A 22034-nucleotide genomic window follows, 5' to 3' on the forward strand; every position below is an offset into this window, starting at 1 on the left:
TATGTACCAGACTCTGTGTAACGAACTCCATGCATGATCTCTTTTGTAAGATATGCCGACTACTATGTAGTATCTATCGTGCTGCTTTCGTTGTGCATGTTTCATCATGAATGATTCTCGTCTTTGCACATTTCTCAATACTGAACTACCCCTGTTATATATTAGCAGGATGGTTAGACCAGGTGGTCGTGGTCGTGGTCGTGGTGGCAACGCCCCACCACCACCTGAGTACATGGCTGGGATGATGCAACAGTTTGAGCTGAATCGTCAGTTCATGGAGAATATTATGGCTCAGTTTCCTCGCCCCAATATGAACCAGCAGCCAGCCCCAGTAACTCTGCAGGATTTCATGCGCCTGAACCCAACTGTGTACCGCAGCTCAACTCAGCCTCTGGATGCTGATGACTGGCTCCGTGACATCACCTATGAGATGGAGTCTGCTGATGTAGCCCCTGCCAGCTATGTCACCTTTGCTTCCTTCTTCCTGAAAGGACCCGCAGCTCAATGGTGGGATAGCCACAGGCGTACTCTGCCAGCTGGAACAATCATCACCTGGCCAGACTTCCAAGCTGCCTTCCGTGCTCGCTTCATTCCTCAGGGAGTTATGGACCGAAAGAAGCGTGAGTTCCGCAACCTCACCCAAGGCAATAAAACTGTGGAAGCTTACCAGCGGGAGTTTCTTGACTTGTCCCGCTATGCTGAAGAAGACATCGCAACTGATGCACGCAGACAGGAGAAGTTCCGTGATGGCCTTCAAGCTGACATCAAGCTTGCACTTCTAGTGCCCGACTTTGCTGATTTCGCCACTCTGGTGAACAAAGCCATCAACGTCGAAACTGGTCTGCAGGAATACCAGAGCTCTCACAAGCGCAGCCGTGACACGGGCTCATCTTCGGGCCCATCCTCGCAGAAGCGCAAGATATGGATCCCCAACAGCATGTACCAGCCGGATGCACCTGCCCCAAGGCAGTCCTATGCTGCACCTCGTCTGCCTGCTCCTCCAACTAGGCAGACAAGACTTCCAGCTCCACCACCACAAGCTCCTGTTCCCACTCCCAATAATGGCCTCTGCTACAAGTGTGGTCAGCCAGGTCACCGTGCTAGGGATTGCAATCAAAGCCAGAATCGACTGGCCCTCCCAGCAACTGGCCGTGGAAGCAACCAGCCTCGCAACAACAGTGCCAAGTCTTATGGTCGTGTTCATGCCAACCATGTTGATCTCAATGAAGTTCTAGACCAGCCTGCTACCGTGATGGGTACACTCCTCGTAAACTCAGTACCTGCATCTGTTTTATTCGATTCAGGGGCATCGCATTCATTCATGTCAGAAGATTTTGCATACAAGCATGACGTTAAATGTGAGGAGATGAACGCTTCGGTATTGGTAAAAACCCCCGTGGGACAATGTCAAACCTCACTGGTTGGCATCGATGTCCCCGTGGAAATCGAAGGGCTGGAATTCTATGCCTCTCCCATTATCCTGAAGTCGTCTAACATCGACCTCATTCTGGGAATGGATTGGTTGAAAGCGCATACTGCTTCTATAGTTTGCGCCACTAAGGTCGTCCATCTGCTACACCCTTCTGACAAAATAATAGCTTACCAAGCTCATCTAGTTCAGAACGCCGAGGCACATCTTTATGCCTTGAATGCGTTGAACGCTGCACCACTCGAGGGCATTGAAAACATTCCCGTCGTTCGTGAATTCCAAGATGTCTTCCCAGAAGAACTTCCAGGGATTCCCCCTGCTAGAGCTGTCGAATTCATCATCGACTTGAAACCCGGCACCACCCCTATAGCCAAACGACCCTATAAGATGCCGCCGCATGAACTCATTGAGCTTAAGGAGGAAATCGACAAATCTCTTGTCAAAGGTTTCATTCGTCCTAGTTGCTCTCCTTGGGGAGCACCTTCTCTCTTTGTTAAGAAAAAGGATGGGACAAACCGATTAGTCCAAGACTACCGTCCTATAAACCAAGCTACCATTCAGAATAAATATCCTCTTCCTCGGATCAATGATCTTTATGATCAACTGGCTGGCTCATCAGTGTTCTCCAAACTCGACTTGAGGTTGGGTTACCACCAGATCCGTGTTCGTGAAGAGGACATCCCAAAAACTGCCTTCGTGACTCGGTATGGATCATACGAGTACACCGTCATGTCATTCGGTTTAACGAATGCTCCAGCCACCTTCTCTCGTCTGATGAATTATATATTCATGGATTACCTCGACAAGTTCATCGTGGTTTATCTGGACGATATCCTTGTATTTTCCAAGAACGAGGAAGAACATGCTGGACATCTGCGTCTTGTGCTAGAGAAGCTTCGAGAACATCAGCTGTATGCTAAGTATTCCAAGTGTGAATTCTGGCTTCCCGAAGTAACCTATCTTGGGCATGTCATCTCCAAAGATGGTATTGCCGTCAACCCTGAACGAGTTCAGGCTATTCTCGATTGGACTCCTCCGAAGAATGTGAAGCAAGTCCGAAGTTTTCTCGGTCTCGCCAGCTATTGTCGTCGATTCGTCGAGAACTTCTCCAAGATTGCCAGGCCTCTGACTAATTTGTTGCATAAGGGTGTCAAGTTCGACTGGACAGACAAGTGTCAGGAAAGTTTCCAGGCGCTCAAGGACAAGTTGACTTCTGCCCCCGTGCTTGCACCACCTGATACTAAGAAGGACTTCGTCATTTACTGCGACGCTTCCCGTCAAGGATTAGGCTGTGTTCTAATGCAAGAGCGCAGAGTGATTGCTTATGCCTCTCGTCAATTGCGCCCTCACGAAGAAAACTACCCGGTTCACGACCTCGAGCTTGCTGCTGTCATTCATGCACTGAAGCAGTGGCGACATTACCTTCTCGGTAATCGTTGCGAGATCTTCACCGACCATCAAAGTCTGAAGTATCTGTTTACTCAGCCAGATTTGAACCTACGCCAGCAGAGATGGATGGAGACTGTTGCAGACTTTGACGTGGATATATCATATACCCCCGGCAAGGCTAATGTGATGGCAGATGCCTTGAGCCGCAAGTCTTACTGCAACCACCTCCAGGTTCATAAAGTTCAGCCCTCGCTTACCGAAGAATTTAGAAGGCTGAACCTCCATATTGTTCCCCCGGGATCACTCGCTCCCCCTCCCGAAGTTTTTCCCAAACAGAACCTCCATGTTGTTTCCAAGGGTTCTCTCAATACCCTGGTTGCGAAACCAGATCTTGTGGACGCCATCAAATGGATACAGAAGTGTGACGATGAAGTCCTCAAGATTAAGCGCGACCTCAAAAGGGGAAAGCCCTCATTCTTCACGATCGCCGACGATGGCGCCTTGTATTTCAAAGGCCGCTTAGTGGTACCATGTTCGAAGAAAAACCTGGATAAGACTAAAAGGGTTATGCAAGAAGCCCATGATACGCCTCTGTCCATCCATCCTGGTAGTACAAAGATGTACCAGGATATTCGTCAAAGATTCTGGTGGTCTAATATGAAGCAGGACATTGCTCGTTATGTTTCTGAGTGTGACATTTGTCGCCGAATCAAAGCAGAGCATCAAAGGCCTGCTGGAACTCTGCAACCTATCTCTATTCCTGAATGGAAATGGGACCATGTTGAAATGGACTTCGTCACTGGATTTCCCAAATCTCAGAAAGGTAATGATGCTATTCTTGTCGTCATTGACCGGCTTTCCAAAGTTGCCCATTTTCTGGCGGTCAAAGAGACAATCACGGCTAGTCAGCTTGCTACTCTCTACATGGCCAGAATTGTTTCACTTCACGGTATCCCACTGGTTATCAGTTCAGACCGTGGCAGCTTATTCACTTCAAGGTTTTGGGCGAGTTTCCAAGAAGCTATGGGAACTCATCTGTCGTTCAGTACTGCGTTTCATCCTCAGTCGCAAGGACAGGTTGAACGTGTCAACCAAGTTCTCGAAGACATGCTTCGAGCTTGTGTAATATCATTCGGCAAGAAATGGGAGGAATCTCTTCCATATGCCGAGTTCTCTTATAATAATAGCTATCAAGCTAGTCTGAAGATGTCCCCCTTCGAAGTGCTATATGGACGAAAGTGTCGAACCCCTCTGAACTGGTCAGAAACTGGGGAGCGTCCACTCTTTGGTCCGGATATTATCCAACAGGCCGAAGAACAAGTCCACATTATTCGCGAGAATCTCAAGACTGCTCAGTCACGTCAGAAAAGTCAGTATGACCGTCATCACCAAGACATGGTCTATCAACCTGGCGAAAAGGCTTATCTTCGAGTTACACCAATGAAGGGTGCACACCGCTTCGGGATCAAAGGAAAGTTAGCTCCCCGCTATATTGGTCCTTTCACTATTCTCGAAAGGCGTGGAAAAGTGGCATATCAACTGGAGCTTCCGCCGAACCTTTCTCAGGTTCACGATGTGTTCCACGTGTCGCAGCTTCGACGCTGCTTCAAGGACCCAATCCGAGCAGTGGATCATGAAGTGCTTGAATTGCAACAAGACCTCTCCTATAAAGAGCATCCGGTCCGCATTCTCGACCAAGCTGAACGCCGCACCCGTCAGAAGGCGATCAAGTTCCTCAAGGTCCAGTGGTCGCATCACTCTGAAGACGAAGCCACCTGGGAACGCGAGGATCGTCTTCGCGATGAATACCCTGCACTGTTTCCTTCTACCTCCTAAATCTCGGGACGAGATTTCTTGTAGTGGAGGAGATCTGTAACGCCCGGATAATCTTGCTACAGAAATCCCACGCTAATCATGCCATGTCATCCCGATTACTGTTGCTAAACGCCCGTTAGTTCAAACCACGTCAACTTCAAATTTAAAATTAAAATTAATGTCGGCAATAAAAGTTTTCAAAATTTGAAACAAAAATGTTCGGTGGTAGCCAAATATTACACCGGTAATTATGGTGAGGTAAACACCTTTTTATAAAATGCCTAAATACTTTTAGATGAATTAAACAGGAAAGAAATAATAAAAGAAAATACAAAAGGGGAAAACAAAAGAAAAGGAAAAGAGAGAGAAAGCCCCCCCTCCCTGGGCCGTGGCCCAACTGGGCCAACCCAACCGGCCCAGCCGGCCACCCCACCAGGCCGGCCCACCTCCCCTCCTACTATCCCTCCCACCGTGACCTAACCCATCCCACGATCCCCACTTCCTCTCCTCGTGTCTCCCTCATCCTCCCACTCCGCCGCCACACACACGCACGCACGCACACTCGGTGGTGCGGGCACCCGAGCCGCCGCACCCCTGAGGCCGCCGCCCGCCGGCGCTGGGAACCGCCACCCACTCGCGCCCCCCTCGCTCTTCCCCCTCCTCCCCGATCCAGATCGGGTCGGGGGAACGGACCCTGCGGCGACGACTGCGCCGCCCCCACGCCGCCTGGGCCGCGCCGGCACGCTCCCCCGCCGGACTGCCTCTCGCCCCGCCGCCGTTCACCATCGCCACCGCCACCGCGCTCCCCGTCCTCCTCTGGACGCCGCCGTGCCGCTGCCACCGCCCCGCGTGCCTCGGCCTCCTCCTCGCCCCGTGCCGAGGCCGCCGTTCCAGCGCCGCGCCCCCGACCTCGTCGCCCGCCGCCCTCGTCGCCGGACCGCCCCGTCGCCGCCGAACGCCTCCTCGTCCTCCTCCTCGCCGGTCTTCCCCGACCGCCCCCGAGCCCACTGCCCCGTTGCCCTACTTCCCCCTCCCCCGTGAGCTACCCCCTTCGCCCTCCTCTCCCCCTAGGTCGCCTCGGCCGTCGCCGCTCGACGCGCTCCGGCGCCACCGTCGCCCGCGCCGGGCCGTCCCGCCCCCGGCCCCTCCCCGCTTCCCCGTGCGGCTCCCCTGCCGCGGCCGCCGCGCTCGGCCTTGCTCCGTTGATCTGCTCCTCCGCCGCCCGCGCCATCGCCCCGCCTCGCCTCGCCGCTGCCGCTGTCGTCCCAGGCGGCCGGGCTTGCCGTGCCCGTGGCCGCCCCCCCTGCCCATCTGGGCATTTGCCAATCGGGCTGGGTGCCTGCGCTCGGAACCCGCGCGCCCGAATCGCTGTGACCCTTTGGGCCACTGACATGTGGGGCCCGGCCCCAGAACGATAAAAAAAACAGAGCAAAAAAAAGGGGAATTAAAAAAAAATTAATTAATTAATAATTAATTAATTAATTAGCGAATTAATTAACTTAATTAATCTTGTTTAGTTAACCTAATTAAGTATTGTGAGTTAATTAAACTATGATTAGATTAGTTAGATCCTAATTAGAGTAAACAGTGTATGACATGCGGGACCCACACGTCAGATTGACCCAGTCAACTCCCTGTTGACTGCTGACGTCATGCTGACGTCATGATGACGTCAGCAGACACTATTCTGGATAATGTTGGTTAAATTAATTAAATAAATCCTAAAATTGATTTAAAAATTTTAAAATTAATATAAAATAAACCGTAGCTCGGATCGAAAAACTTTGTACATGAAAGTTGCTCAGAACGGCGAGACGATTCCGGATACGCAACCCGTTCGTCCACCACGCCTCCCTAACCTATCAAACTCGCAACTTTCCCCCTCCGGCTCCTCTGCCCGAAAACGCGAAACACCGGGGATACTCTCCCGGATGTTTCCCCCCCTTCACCGGTATCACCTCATACCGCGATAGGGCACCCCTAGCACCGCTACTTGTCATGTCATGCATCGCTATGCATCTGTTTGCTTAAATATTTATTGTTTCTCCCCCCTCTTCTCTCGCTAGACACCGGGACCGACGCCGCTGCTACCCAGTACGACTACGGAGTTGACGATCCCTCTCTCTTGCCAGAGCAACCAGGCAAGCCCCCCCCCCTTTGATCACCAGATATCGCCTACTCTTCTCTATACTGCTTGCATTAGAGTAGCGTAGCATGTTACTGCTTCCCGTTAATCCTATCCTGATGCATAGCCTGTCCTTGCTACTACTGTTGTTACCTTTACCTGCAATCCTAATGCTTAGTATAGGATGCTAGTTTATCATCAGTGGCCCTACATCCTTGTCCGTCTGCCATGCTATACTATCGGGCCGTGATCACTCGGGAGTTGATCACGGGTAAATACTATATACTTTATACATGATACATGTGGTGACTAAAGACGGGTCGGCTTGAGGAGCACCCGCGAGTGGAGTTTTGAGGCGGAGCGGCAGGGCAGGTTCCGACCACCTAGGAGAGAGGTGGGTCTGGCCCTGGTCGGCGTTCGCGGATACTTAACACGCTTAACGAGATCTGGGTATTTGATCTGAGTCTGGCCATTTGGTCTATACGCACTAACCATCTACGCGGGAGTAGTTATGGGTATCCCGGCGTCGTGGTATCAGCCGAAGCCTTCGTGACGTCAGCGACTGAGTGGCGCGCGCCGGATTGGAACGTAAGCCTGCTCTTGTATTAAGGGGGCTAGTTCTGCTTCCGGCCGCGTACGCAACGTGCAGGTGTGCTAAGGGCGATGGGCCCAGACCCCTGTGCGCTTAGGTTTAGACCGGCGTGCTGACCTCTCTGTTGTGCCTAGGTGGGGCTGCGACGTGTTGATCTTCCGAGGCCGGGCATGACCCAGGAAAGTGTGTCCGGCCAAATGGGATCGAGCGTGTTGGGGTATGTGGTGCACCCCTGCAGGGAAGTTAATCTATTCGAATAGCCGTGATCTTCGGTAACAGGACAACTTGGAGTTGTACTTTGACCTTATGACAACTAGAACCGGATACTTAATAAAACACACCCTTCCAAGTGCCAGATACAACCGGTGGTCACTCTCTCACAGGGCGACGAGGGGAGGATCATCGGTTAGGGTTATGCTATGCGATGCTACTTGGAGGTCTTCAGTCTACTCTCTTCTATATGCTGCAAGACGGAGGCTGCCAGAAGCGTAGTCTTCGAAAGGATTAGCTATCCCCCCTCTTATTCTGGCTTTCTGCAGTTCAGTCCACCGATATGGCCCTTTACCCATTTACCCATGCATATGTAGTGTAGCTTCTTGCTTGCGAGTACTTTGGATGAGTACTCACGGTTGCTTTCTCCCTCTTTTCCCCCTATCCCTTCTACCTGGTTGTCGCAACCAGATGTTGGAGCCCAGGAGCCAGACGCCACCGTCGACGACGACCCCTACTACACCGGAGGTGCCTACTACTACGTGATGCCTGCTGACGATGACCAGGAGTAGTTTAGGAGGATCCCAGGCAGGAGGCCTGCGCCTCTTTCGATCTGTATCCCAGTTTGTGCTAGCCTTCTTAAGGCAGACTTGTTTAACTTATGTCTGTACTCAGATATTGTTGCTTCCGCTGACTCGTCTATGATCGAGCTCTTGTATTCGAGCCTTCGAGGCCCCTGGCTTGTAATATGATGCTTGTATGACTTATTTTATTTGTAGAGTTGTTTTGTGATATCTTCCCGTGAGTCCCTGATCTTGATCGTACACGTTTGCGTGTATGATTAGTGTACGATTAAATCGGGGGCGTCACAAGGGGTGTCCCAACTTAGCCCATCACAAGCTCTCATGGTCAATGAAGGATATTCCTTCTAGCGGGAAAAATCCGATCAGACTCGGAATCCCAGTTACAAGACATCCTCGACAATGGTAAAACAAGTCCAGCAAGACCACCCGCTGTGCCGACAAATCCTGATAGGAGCTGCACATATCTCGTTCTTAGGGCACACCGGATAAGCTAAGCGTACGGGAGCCAACGTAACCCAAGTTGCCAAGGGACGGCCCCGCACGGTGCTCTGGGTTGGACCAACACTTAGAGAAGCACTGGCCCGGTGGAGGGGGAGGGTTAAAATAAGATGACCCTTGGGCTGGCCGACCCAAGGGAAAGAAAAGGCTAGGTGGCAAATGGTAAAACCAATGTTGGGCTTTGCTGGAGGAGTTTTATTCAAGGCGAACTGTCAAGGGGTTCCCATTATAACCCAACCGCGTAAGGAACGCAAAATCCAGGAACATAACACCGATATGACGGAAACTAGGGCGGCAAGAGTGGAACAAAACACCAGGCATAAGGCTGAGCCTTCCACCCTTTACCAAGTATATAGATGCATTAATTAAATAAGAGATATTTTGATATCCCAACAAGTAAACATGTTCCAACAAGGAACAACATCTCCATGTTCCAACAAGGAACAAACTTCAATCTTCACCTGCAACTAACAACGCTATAAAAGGGGCTGAGCAAAGTGGTAACATAGTCAAACAACGGTTTGCTAGTACAAGGTGGTTTAGAGGCTTGGTTCAACAATATAGGAGGCATGATAAGCAAGTGGTAGGTATCACAGCATAGGCATAGCAAAAGAGCGAGCAACTAGCAAGGAAAGATAGAAGTTTCAGACTTAGTGAAATTAACACAAGTCTGGAATTTATCATCAGGAAGCACACTTTAGAGCATGAAAACTACATGCTACAGGAACTTAACATGGCAAAGCAAGGCATGGCATGAAGCTACTCAAAGCACTTAACAAAAGTCCCTTAGTGACCTTGAACCAAACGGGATCAGAAAATACAATTGCAAGCATGTGAACATGGCAAATACATAAACAGAGCTCAGACTTTGTGTAAAACTGGAGCATGCAAATCAGTTAACGAGTAGGCATGTTTACGAGCTCGATGCACTCACTACAGAGCATGGCATGACAAACTAAGCATACACCCATCAAGAATACATGGCATAGAAGCTAGAAATGGCAAGAACAACAACATAGCATGCACGGATCAATAGCAACATCCTCGGCAAAATCGCCAACAAGTCAATAATCTACCAGGATTCACGAAATAGCGAAAGTAGAGCTCGATTGACTCAAGCTAGGTTGCTCCATAAATGCAAACAAAGACATGGATTGTTAGAGCACCACAATATTAAGAAAACATCCTTATGGATCATCCTAAAAAGAGGCACGGATCACTAGTAAACAACATGAACATATGGCATACCGACAAAACCAGAACAAGGACTTAGTGAAAAACTAAGTCCCTGGAATCAGCATTACCGATTACGCTACTTTGCAAGATTGTGCTAGTCACCACAAATATCACAAAAATACATGGCAAGCACCAATGTAAAGATGGCGTGGCATATAACAAAACACATGTAGAGCTCAGGATCATATCATGCACACATTAATCATGGCAAAAATGACAAATATCTATTTGATGAAACAGATCTGCCGAGTTTATCACATAGCCCTCTTCCAACAGCATTTCGGGCATCAAGATGAGCTCAAATGAAAATGATGCACTGAGATGAAATGATGTACTCGTCGAGGCGAACATTTTGGTATGCTACACACATGAATCAGAGCTACGGATGCAGAGTTACGATGCGTTGAATATGGGCATATGAATCTGGAAACTTCGGGGACTTAGTGAAATTATACCTCCGCGAAAAGTCAACGCAGGATGAGGATATCAGGGACGAGGGGGCCGTTTGGATCGCGGTATTGGTGGATCTGATCCAATCTTCGGGATCTCGTCGGAGTACGTCGCCGGAGCAGACGAGGAAGGAGGCCGGAGTTGCGGGGAAGCTTGCCGGGGTGCGGGATCCGTAGGGCGCGGCGGCGCCGATGAGGCGGCGGAGGAGCGTGTGGCCGGAGCAGTGCAAAGATGGGGCGGCGTGCGGCGGCGCTTGCAGGCGAAGGGCGGCGGGCGGTGGCGCGGTCGCCCGAGGCGGCGGGGCGTTAAGGTGGCGCGGCGATGTGCAGGCGCAGCGGTGGCCGGCGACGTGGTGGCGGGGAGATGCCGCGGCGAGGCGGCGGTCAACGCCGGCGAGGTGGCGGAGCGAGGAGGCGAGGCCGGCGAGGTACGGGCTCCCTCGGGCCCGGCGCGGCCCGGGGCGGGCCGGATCAGGGCACGGCGGGCCTGCGCGGTGGAGAGAGGCGGCGGTGACAGGTGGCGGCCGCGGGTTGGAGGAGAGCGGCGGCGGGGCTGAGGTGGCGGCGCGCGATTGGTCCAGGTGATGTGGCGGTTGGGGTGGACGCGTCCGGCTCGGAGTGGACATGTCCGGCGACGAGCGGGGGGGGGGAGGATTTTTAGGGTTTCATCAGCGCGAGATTTCAGATGAGAGCACATATATATAGGTAGAGGGAGCTAGGAGAGTCCAAATGAGGTGCGGTTTTCTGCCACGCAATCGAGATCGAACTACCGAGATGATGGAGGAGGTTTAGGTGGGTTTTGGACCACTTTGGAGGGGTGTTGGGCTGCAACACACACGAGGCCTTTACGGTCCCTCGGTTAACCGTTGGAGTATCAAACGAAGTCCAAATGACACGAAACTTGACAGGCGGTCTACCGGTTATAAACCAAGGCCACATGACAAGTCTTGGTCCAATCCCAAAACGTTTAACACCCACAAACGAAAAGAGGTAGAAAGGGGCACCGGGTGACATAGGAGCGCCGGATTGCAAAACGGACAACGGGGAAAATGCTCAGATGCATGAGACGAACATGTATGCAAATGAAATGCACATGATGGCATGATATGCAATGCATGACACAGAAGCAATGGCAACACAACAACAGCGAATAACTGGAAGACACCTGGCACATCAGTCTCGGGGCGCTACAACACTCCACCACTACGAGAGGATCTCGTCCCGAGATCTAGGATGGCACCGGACGGAAAACGGAACAGAAAGAGAAGAGGTAAAACTAAGTTGCTTCTTTGACAAACGAGTGAAACAAAAGAACCTTAACAAGGTTAAGCCATTTCGAGAAAAGAATACAATAGAGATAAATGAAGTTGAAAGCACTCTGTTAGCAAAGAGGAACAAGGAAGAACAACTTCGGTCAGCACTCCGGTTGAAAAGTGATACAAGACTTGATAAGATGAAAAGAACTTGAGCAGAGGACACGACACTCCGGTTAAATGGATAAGCAAAAGAAAGAAGCATGATTTTGACAAAACAAAATGATGGGTTGAAAAGAGCAACATCGCAATGCCTCCAGAAGAGAGAAATAGAAGATAGATCATTGAGATAAAAGAATGTAGAAGAAAATGCCAACTTCTGCTACAAAAGAGCTTGAAAAGGTATCCTTAGGAGAAGGGTCAAACGGAGTTGTTGGAACACCAACAACGGAAGGACAAGCTTGAACTAGGCTTATAGAAGGCATCTCAACATTATGAGGTGACAACTTTCCACTCGAGGAAAAGATTTGATAGGATTTATAAGAACAAGGAGACGAGTAAATATTTCACCGGGAGGATAAATGAAGAACTTGGATCATTAATAAACCACATAGATAGACACAATCCTTAGGGAAGGTTTTAGGTGAAATATAACCCAATATAACTCCAAAGAAGAGGTTGATGGATTTAAAATACCCCATTCTTAACAACATGTGAATCATGATCCATGAACTCAAATTATTAAGAATGACATAATACCACCTCCAATGATACGGAAAGAAGAATTGCACTCCGGATTGCAAGATGAAGAATACTTGAACTCCTTTGAAAAGAAACTTGATGAACACATCAAAAAGGAATTAAATCCTTGATGAACCATCATGTAGAACCTCCATGAAGAACTCCGGTAAACACAGGAATAACGAAAATAAAAAAAGAAGTTGGAAACACAAGGTGAAACCTTGTAATGATTTAGATGGATCTCCGTGAGGAACTCCGGGAAAGAAAGACGAGCACTTGAAACCAAGAATTTAATCATCGTAAACAAACTCCGGGAGAAAAGATTAACATATGGATGAAACAAGAATAAGAATTATATTATGCTTAACCTTCAGCAATTAAATTGATGACAAACAACGGATTTGGCATATTACTTCTTCTCGTTGAAAGAATTAATATAGATATAGCGCAAACTTGAGGAAGGTCTTCAATGAACCGCCGGTAGGATTGAAACCACGAATGAATTAATATGATAAACGAAGGAAGAGGAACTCTTGAAAGAACCACCGTAAGAATTGAAAATGAACGAAGAAGAAAAATAAAGAAGCACCGGGAAGAATTTGAGAACAAATGAAGATACTTGAGGGGAATTTAGATAAAAGAGAACGAAGAGATCACGAACTGATTAGAGAATATTGAATGATGCACTGGTGAGATTGGAGAATGATAACTGACAGCCGAGAATGAATAAACCTGAATTGATGGACTCCGGATAACAAACTGAGAAGGCTCTTGAATTGCTCCGGATAGGTGAAAAGAATTCTGACAATCAAAAACAAATATAAGAGGACGGCTCGACTGGAATCATGAATCTCGAAGAGAATGGAGCAAGATTGAGAGAAAAATGTTCTTTGGTCTTCAACTGATGAGAATGCCAATGAGAAACACCACCGTGAATTGTTGAGATACTCCGAAAGAATCAAAAGCGAAGAGATTAACACAAGTCTGGAATTAACATCAGGAAGCACACTTTGGAGCATGAGAACTACATGCTACAGGAACTTAACATGGCAAAGCAAGGCATTAAATGAAGCTACTCAAAGCACTTAACAAAAGTCCCTTAGTGACCTTGAGCCTAAAGGGATCAGAAAATACAATTGCAAGCATGTGAACATGGCAAAAACATAAACAGATCTCAAACTTAGTGAAAAACAGGAGCATGCAAATAAGTTAACGAGTAGGCATGTTTATGAGCTCGATGCACTCACTACAGAGCATGGCATGACAAACTAAGCATTCACCCATCAAGAATACATGGCATAGAAGCTAGAAATGGCAAGAACAACAACATAGCATGCACGGATCAATAGCAACATCCTCGGCAAAATCGCTAACAAGTCAACAATCTGCCAGGATTCACGAAATAGCGAAAGTAGAGCTCGATTGACTCAAGCTAGGGTGCTCCATAAATGCAAACAAAGACATGGATGGATAGAGCACCACAATATTAAGAAAACATCCTTAGGGAGCATCCTCAAAAGAGGCACGGATCACTAGTAAACAACATGAACATATGGCATACCGACAAAAACAAAACAAGGACTTTGTGAAAAACTAAGTCCCTGAAATCAGCATTACCCACTACTCTACTTTGCAAGCTTGTGCTAGTCACCACAAATATCACAAAAATACATGGCAAGAACCACTGTAAAGATGGTATGGCACATAACAAAACACATGTAGAGCTCGGGATCATATCATGCTGTAACACCCTGGATGTAACTTTCCCTATTTGTACTTCAACTCTTGCCGTTTCCGGCATTAAGTTATATTTATTTTCTCGGGTTCGGGTTTTGTCTCCGTGTGTTGTTGTCGTTGTCATGCATCTCATATCATTCTCATATCATGTCAGCATGTGCATTGCATTTGCATACGTGTTCGTCTCATGCATCTGAGCATTTTCCCCGTTGTCCGTTCTGCATTCCGGCGCTTAGTTCTCCTCCGGTGGTCATTTCTAGCTTTCTTTCGTGTGTGGGGATTAAACATTTCCGGATTGGACTGAGACTTGCCAAGCGGCCTTAGTTTACTACCGGTAGACCGCCTGTCAAGTTTCGTATCATTTGGACTTCGTTTGATACTCCAACGGTTAACCGAGGGACCGAAAAGGCCTCGTGTGTGTTGCAGCCCAACACCCCTCCAATTTGGCCCAAAACCCACCAAACTCTGCTCCATCATCTAGAGCGTTCGATCACGATCGCGTGGCCGAAAACCGCACCTCATTTAGACTCTCCTAGCTCCCTCTATGCCTATTTAAAGACCCCTCCGTTTTCTTCTTCGTCTTCCCCCCCGAAATCCTAGATCTCATCATCGCGCCCGCCGGACATTTTTCCCTGCCGACGGACGTGTCCGCCCCGCCGCCTCCAGCCACCCACGCCCCGCCACGTGGCACCCGGCCACCGCCGCCGCCGCGGCCCGCCCAGGCCCGAGGCGGGCCCTCTCCCACGCCTCACCAGGCCGCCCCATGCGCCGCCGCCCTTCGCCTCGCCCGCCGCGCGCGCCGGCCGCCGCCGCCCCGCCCGCCGTCCGCCGCCGCCGCCATCGGGCAGCGTGCCGCCCCAGGCCGGCCACCTCCTCCGCCTCCTCCGGCCTGCGGCCACCTCACCATCTCCGGCCGCCGCCAACTCCTCCGTCGGTGAACAGTACATCGCTGGAGCCACCTCGGGAAGCGTGCGATCCAGATCTGAAATTTTAGGTTGACTTCGTTTTTTTTCTCTAAGTCCCAGAAATTCCGATCCAAGTGCTCATATTCGCGGCTCCGTAACTTTGCATCCGTAGCTCCGATTCATGCATATAGCATATCAAATTGTTCATCTCGGAGAGTACATCATTTCATTCCATTGCATCATTTTCATTAGAGTTCATCTTGATGCCCGAAATGCTGTTAGAAAAAGGCTACTTGAGTTAATTGTCAGATCTGCTACTCCGTTTAGCACTTTTGTCATTTTTTCCATGATTATTGCGTGCATGATATGCCCGTGAGTTCTACATGTGTTTTGATAAGGGTTTTGTCATCTTTCCATAGGTGCAACCCATGTATTTTTAGAATGTGTGTGGTGACTTGTGCAAGCTTGCAAAGTGGTGCACTTGCTAATTCTGTTTTCAGGGACTTAATAGTTTCACTAAGTCCTGGGATTGTTTAGTTCATGATGCCATATGTTCATGTTGTTTCCTAGTGATCCGTGCCTCTTTTGAGGATGATCAGTAAGGGAGTTTTGTTAATCTTGTAGTGCTCTATCCATCCATGTCTTTGTTTGCAATTATGGAGCACCCTAGCTTGAGTCAATCGAGCTCTACTTTTGCTTCGTTGCGAATCTAGGCAGATCGTCAACTTGTTTGCGATTTTGCCGATGTTATTGTAGTTGATCCGTGCATGCTATGCCATTTTTCTTGCCATATCTAGCTTGCATTTTGTGCCTTCTTGATGGGTGTATGCTTGTCTTGCCATGACTTGCACCATGGTGAGTGCATCGAGCTCGTAAACATGCCTTCGTGAGTTATGTTTCAGCATGTCCCAGTTTTCACTAAGTCTAAAAACTGATTATGTTTTTGCTATGTTCGTGTGCTTGTTAGTATATTTTGTGATCCCTTTTGGCTCAAGGTCACTAAGGGACTTTTGTTAAGCTTGTTGAGTAGCTCCATGCCATGTCTTTATTTGTCATGTTCAGGGCCTGTAACATGTTGTTTTGTTGCTCCGAAGAGGGCTATATGATCTGAGATTCCAGACAAGTGTTAATTTCACTAAGTCTGAGATGTGTTTGTCATATGCATTTTTGACATGCTTGTTTGAACCCGGTAATGGATGAATTGGCCGTAGCTCAATGCTAGACTTTTGTTAAGCATCTTGTGTGCTTCCCTGCCATGTATTTTGTTGTCATGTTTGGGTGCTGTAGCATGTTCATCTCATTGCATTTAGATGCCTACTTGCTGTAAATCGCAGACCGGTGTCATTTTTGAATCGCTTGCCATTTCCAAACCGTAACTCCGATTCCGGCGTTCTTTATATCGTTTTCAAGCGATTTCATCTCATCTTTCCAGTGGCACACTTGGTTTTACAAGTTGAGGCCAGGTTCATGCATTTCCTGTCATATCTTGCATTTTGCATCCCGCATAGCATATCATCTTTGCATTGTGTTGTTTGAGTTTGCACGTGGTTGGTTGTGTCCTTGTTGCTTGTTTGTCTTGTTTGGGTAGAGCCGGGAGACGAGTTCGCAAACGAGGAGCCCATTGAGTTTGCTTTCGAGGATCCAGTCAACTCTGACAACTATGCAGGCAAGATGATCATACCCTCGAAATCACTACTATCTTTGCTATGCTAGTTTGCTCGCTCTTTTGCTATGCCATTGCTACGATGCCTACCACTTGCTTGCAAGCCTCCCAAATTGCCATGTCAAACCTCTAACCCACCATTGTCCTAGCAAACCGTTGATTGGCTATGTTACCGCTTTGCTCAGCCCCCCTCTTATAGCGTTGCTAGTTGCAGGTGAAGTTTGGAGGCCGTTCCTTGTTGGAACATTTATTTACTTGTTGGGATATCATTATATTGCCTTGTTATCTTAATGCATCTATATACTTGGTAAAGGGTGGAAGGCTCGGCCTCTCGCCTAGTGTTTTGTTCCACTCTTGCCGCCCTAGTTTCCGTCATATCGGTGTTATGTTCCCGGATTTTTGCGTTCCTTACGCGGTTGGGTTATAATGGGAACCCCTTGATAGTTCGCCTTGATTGAAGCTTTTCCAGCAATGCCCAACCTTGGTTTTACCATTTGCCACCTAGCCTTTTCTTTCCCTTGGGTTCTGCAGACTCAAGGGTCATCTTTATTTTAACCCCCCCCCCGGGCCAGTGCTCCTCTGAGTGTTGGTCCACCTGTCAGCTACCGGTGGCCACCAGGGGCAACTCTGGGCTGGCCTACCCGTACCTAGGACAATCTGAGTGTGCCCTGAGAAAGAGATATGTGCAGCTCCTATCGGGATTTGTCGGCACATTCGGGCGGTGTTGCTGGATTTGTTTTAACCTGTCGAAGTGTCTTGAGTAACCGAGATACCGAGTCTGATCGGAACGTCTTGGGAGGAGGTCTATTCCATCGTTGACCGTGAGAGCTTGTCATGGGCTAAGTTGGGACTCCCCTGCAGGGATTGAACTTTTGAAAGCCATGCCCGCGGTTATGGGCAGATGGGAATTTGTTAATGTCCGGTTGTAGATAACTTGAACCTTAATTAATTAAAATGAATCAACTGAGTGTGTTATCGTGATGGCCTCTTCTCGGCGGAGTCCGGTAAGTGGACACGGTGTTGGAGTAATGTTTGCGCAGGTTTCGCTCTAGTTTCTCGCTCGCGCTTTGCCTCCTCTTCTCGCTCTCCTTTGCGAATAAGTTAGCCACCATACTTGCTAGTCGCTTGCTGCAGCTCCACTCATATTTTTACCTTGCCTTACCTTTAAGCTTAAATAGTCTTGATCGCGAGGGTGCGAGATTGCTGAGCCCCTGTGGCTCACAGATTACTATTACACCAGATGCAGGGCCTGATGATTCCGCTCCAGGAGACGCGTATGAGCTCAAGTGGGAGTTCGACGGAGACTCTCAACGTTACTACGTTTCCTTTCCCGATGATCAGTAGTGGTGCCCAGTTGGGGGTGATTGGGACCGTGTCGCATGCTGGGTTCTCTTTTATTTTGGCGCCGTAGTCGGGCCATGAGTGTTTGGATGATGTAATGTTATTTATGTACTTGTTTGACGTGGCGAGTGTAAGCCAACTATGTTATCTCCCCTTTCATTATTATATTACATGGGATGTTGTGAAGATTGCCTAACTTGCGACATATGCCTTCAATGTGATTATGTCTCTAAGTCGTGCCTCGACGCGTGGGAGCTATAGTCGCATCGAGGGTGTTACACATGCACACACTAATCATGGCAAAAATGACAAATATCTATTTGATGAAACAGATCTGCCGAGTTTATCACATAGCCCTCTTCCAACAGCATTTCGGGCATCAATATGGGCTCAAATGAAAGTGATTCAATGAGATGAAATGATGTACTCGTCGAGACAAACATTTTGGTATGCTACACACATGAATCAGAGCCACGGATGCAGATTTACGATGCGTTGAATATGGGCATATGAATCTGGAAACTTCGGGGACTTAGTGAAATTATACCTCCGCGAAAAGTCAACGCGGGATGAGGATATCCGGGACGAGGGGGCCGTTTGGATCGCGGGATTGGTGGATCTGATCCAATCTTTGGGATCTCGCCGGAGTACGTCGCCGGAGCAGACGAGGAAAGAGGCCGGAGGCGCGGGGGCTCGCCAGGGTTGCGGGGAAGCTTGCCGAGGTGCGGGATCCGCAGGGCGCGGCGGCGCCGGTGAGGCAGCGGAGGAGCGCGCGGCCGGAGCAGTGCAAAGACGGGGCGGCGTGCGGCGGCGCTTGCCGGCGAAGGGCGGCGGGCGGTGGCGCGGTCGCCCGAGGCGGCGGGGCGTTAAGGCGGCACGGCGATGTGCAGGCGCGGCGGTGGCCGACGACGTGGTGGCGGGGAGATGCCGCGGTGATGCGGCGGTCAACGCCGGCGAGGTGGTGGAGCAAGGAGGCGAGGCCGGCGAGGTATGGGCTCCCTCGGGCCCGGCGCGACCCAGGGCGGCCGGATCTGGGCACGGCGGGCCTGCGCGGTGGAGAGAGGCGGCGGTGACAGGTGGCGGCCGCGGGTTGGAGGAGAGCGGCGGCGGGGCTGAGGTGGCGGCGCGCGATTGGTCCAGGTGATGTGGTGGTTGGGGTGGACGCGTCCTGCCCGGAGTGGACATGTCCGGCGACGAGCAGGGGGGAGGATTTTTAGGGTTTCATCAGCGCGAGATTTCAGATGAGAGCACATATATATATGTAGAGGGAGCTAGGAGAGTCCAAATGAGGTGCGCTTTTCTGCCACGCGATCGAGATCGAACTACCGAGATGATGGAGGAGGTTTAGGTGGGTTTTGGACCACTTTGGAGGGGTGTTGGGTGAAACACACATGAGGCCTTTACGGTCCCTCGGTTAACCGTTGGAGTATCAAACGAAGTTCAAATGACACGAAACTTGACAGGCGGTCTACTGGTTGTAAACCAAGGCCACATGACAAGTCTTGGTCCAATCCCAAAACGTTTAACACCCGCAAATGAAAAGAGGTAGAAAGGGGCACCGGGTGACATAGGAGCGCCGGATTGCAAAACGGACAACGGGAAAATGCTCGGATGCATGAGACGAACATGTATGCAAATGAAATGCACATGATGACATGATATGCAATGCATGACACACAAGCAATGGCAACACAACAACAGCGAATAACTGGAAGACACCTGGCACATCAGTCTCGGGGCGCTACAACACTCCACCACTACGAGAGGATCTCGTCCCGAGATCTAGGATGGCACCGGACGGAAAACGGAACAGAAAGAGAAGAGGTAAAACTAAGTTGCTTCTTTGACAAATGAGTGAAACAAAAGAACCTTGAAAAGGTTAAGCCATTTCGAGAAAAGAATACAACAGAGATAAATGAAGTTGAAAGCACTCTGTTAGCAAAGAGGAACAAGGAAGAACAACTTCGGTCAGCACTCCGGTAGAAAAGTGATACAAGACTTGATAAGATGAAAAGAACTTGGGCAGAGGACATGACACTCTGGTTAAATGTATAAGAAAAAGAAAGAAGCATGATTTTGACAAAACAAAATGATGGGTTGAAAAGAGCAACATCGCAATGCCTCCGGAAGAGAGAAATATAAGATAGATCATTGAGATAAAAGAATGTAGAAGAAAATGCCAATTTCTGCTACAAAAGAGATTGAAAAGGTATCCTTAGGAGAAGGGTCGAACGGAGTTGTTGGAACACCAACAATGGAAGGACAAGCTTGAAGTGGGCTTATAGAAGGCATCTCAACATTATGATGTGACAACTTGCCACTCACGGAAAAGATTTGATAGGATTTATAAGAAGAAGGAGACGAGTAACTATTTCACCGGGAGGATAAATGAAGAACTTGGATCATTGATAAACCCCATAGATAGACACAATCCTTAGGGAAGGCTTTAGGTGAAATATAACCCAATATAACTCGAAAGAAGAGGTTGATGGATTTAAAATACCCCATTCTTAACAACATGTGAATCATGAGCCATGAACTCAAATTATCAAGAATGACATAATACCACCTCCAATGACACGGAAAGAAGAATTGCACTCCAGATTGCAAGATGAAGAATACTTGAACTCCTTTGAAAAGAAACTTGATGAACACTTCGAAAAGGAATTAAATCCTTGATGAACCATCATGTAGAACCTCCATGAAGAACTTCGGTAAACATAGGAATAACGAAAATAAAAAAAGAACTTGGAAACACAAGGTGAAACCTTGTAATGATTTAGATGGATCTCCGTGAGGAACTCCGGGAAAGAAAGACGAGCACTTGAAACCAAGAATTTAATCATCATGAACAAACTCCGGAAGAAAAGATTAACATATGGATGAAACAAGAATAAGAATTATATTATGCTTAACCTTCAGCAATTAAATTGATGACAAACAACGGATTTGGCATATTACTTCTTCTCATTGAAAGAAGTAATATAGATATAGCGCAAACTTGAGGAAGGACTTCAACGAACCGCCGGTAGGATTGAAACTACGAATGAATTAATATGATAAACGAAGGAAGAGGAACTCTTGAAAGAACCACCGTAAGAATTGAAAATGAACAAAGAAGAAAAATAAAGAAGCGCCGGGAAGAATTTGAGAACAAATGAAGATACTTGAGGGGAATTTAGATAAAAGAGAATGAAGAGATCATGAACTGATTAGAGAATATTGAATGATGCACCGGTGAGACTGGAGAATGATAACTGACAGCTGAGAATGAATAAACCTGAATTGATGGACTCCGGATAACAAACTGAGAAGGCTCTTGAATTGCTCCGGATAGGTGAAAAGAATTCTGACAATCGAAAACAAATATAAGAGGATGGCTCGAATGGAATCACGAATCTCGAAGAGAATGGAGCAAGATTGAGAGAAAAATCTTCTTCGCTCTTCAACTGATGAGAATGCCAACGAGAAACACCACCGTGAATTGTTGAGATACACCGAAAGAATCAAAAGTGAATAGATTGATCCAACGATGAAAAGAATGTGGACGATCTTGGAGAAAAATATAAGACTTATGATAATTCATTCTTACGTCAAACTTGGAAAAGAATTTGAGAATAACTCTGGGAGAATTAGAAGAGTCAGGTAAGATCCTGGAAAAAGACCTGTGGGTTAGGGCCCACTCAAAAGAAACACCGTTGAACGATTTAAAAGAGAGAATGCACCGGTTGAATTAAAAGGCTTGAATGAGATAACATCCTCGAAAAAAAAGCTTGAATGAAAGCAGCGTGAACACATGAATCTTCGAGATATCTTGAGCACTCCGGAAGAATTGAATATCGAGAAATGAAATATTATGAGGTGCACCGGTATGAGAAGGCATTTGAAACGAGGGAAGGATATGATCAACAAAGCTTGAATTAGTTCCACCGGAGAAGAATGAGAATGAATAATGATGAACTTGAGGTTCCTTTATAATCTTCGTGATAATCACCGGATAAGAACATTGAAGGAAAAGAATGGAGAGACTTCCATCAATAAAATGATACTTTATTGAGAAATCTGAG

The 22034-nt window shown here is 48.3% G+C and overlaps 1 protein-coding gene across 1 annotated transcript; it reads left to right on the forward strand.

Annotated features, from left to right (window-relative positions):
* The first annotated feature begins 310 nt into the window (after positions 1-310).
* LOC147975304 (uncharacterized) lies at positions 311-19111 on the forward strand. Its single transcript, XM_087520358.1, has 2 exons — positions 311-1256; positions 18858-19111. The coding sequence occupies exons 1-2, from the start codon at positions 311-313 to the stop codon at positions 19109-19111; spliced, it is 1200 nt and encodes a 399-aa protein (XP_087376484.1).
* The last annotated feature ends 2923 nt before the right edge of the window (positions 19112-22034 follow it).

The sequence above is a fragment of the Triticum urartu genome, chromosome 4A (assembly GCF_056163025.1).
Source record: "Triticum urartu cultivar PI428250 chromosome 4A, HENAU_Tu73, whole genome shotgun sequence".
Classification (NCBI taxonomy): domain Eukaryota; kingdom Viridiplantae; phylum Streptophyta; class Magnoliopsida; order Poales; family Poaceae; genus Triticum; species Triticum urartu.

Excerpts from the sequence above, each read along its gene's own strand:
- LOC147975304 (XM_087520358.1), top strand. The coding sequence starts at position 311 with ATGAACCAGCAGCCAGCCCCAGTAACTCTGCAGGATTTCATGCGCCTG. Across the intron at positions 1,257-18,857 it reads CCAGCCTGCTACCGTGATGG|GCGCGGCGGTGGCCGACGAC; the intron begins GTACACTCCTCG and ends GGCGATGTGCAG.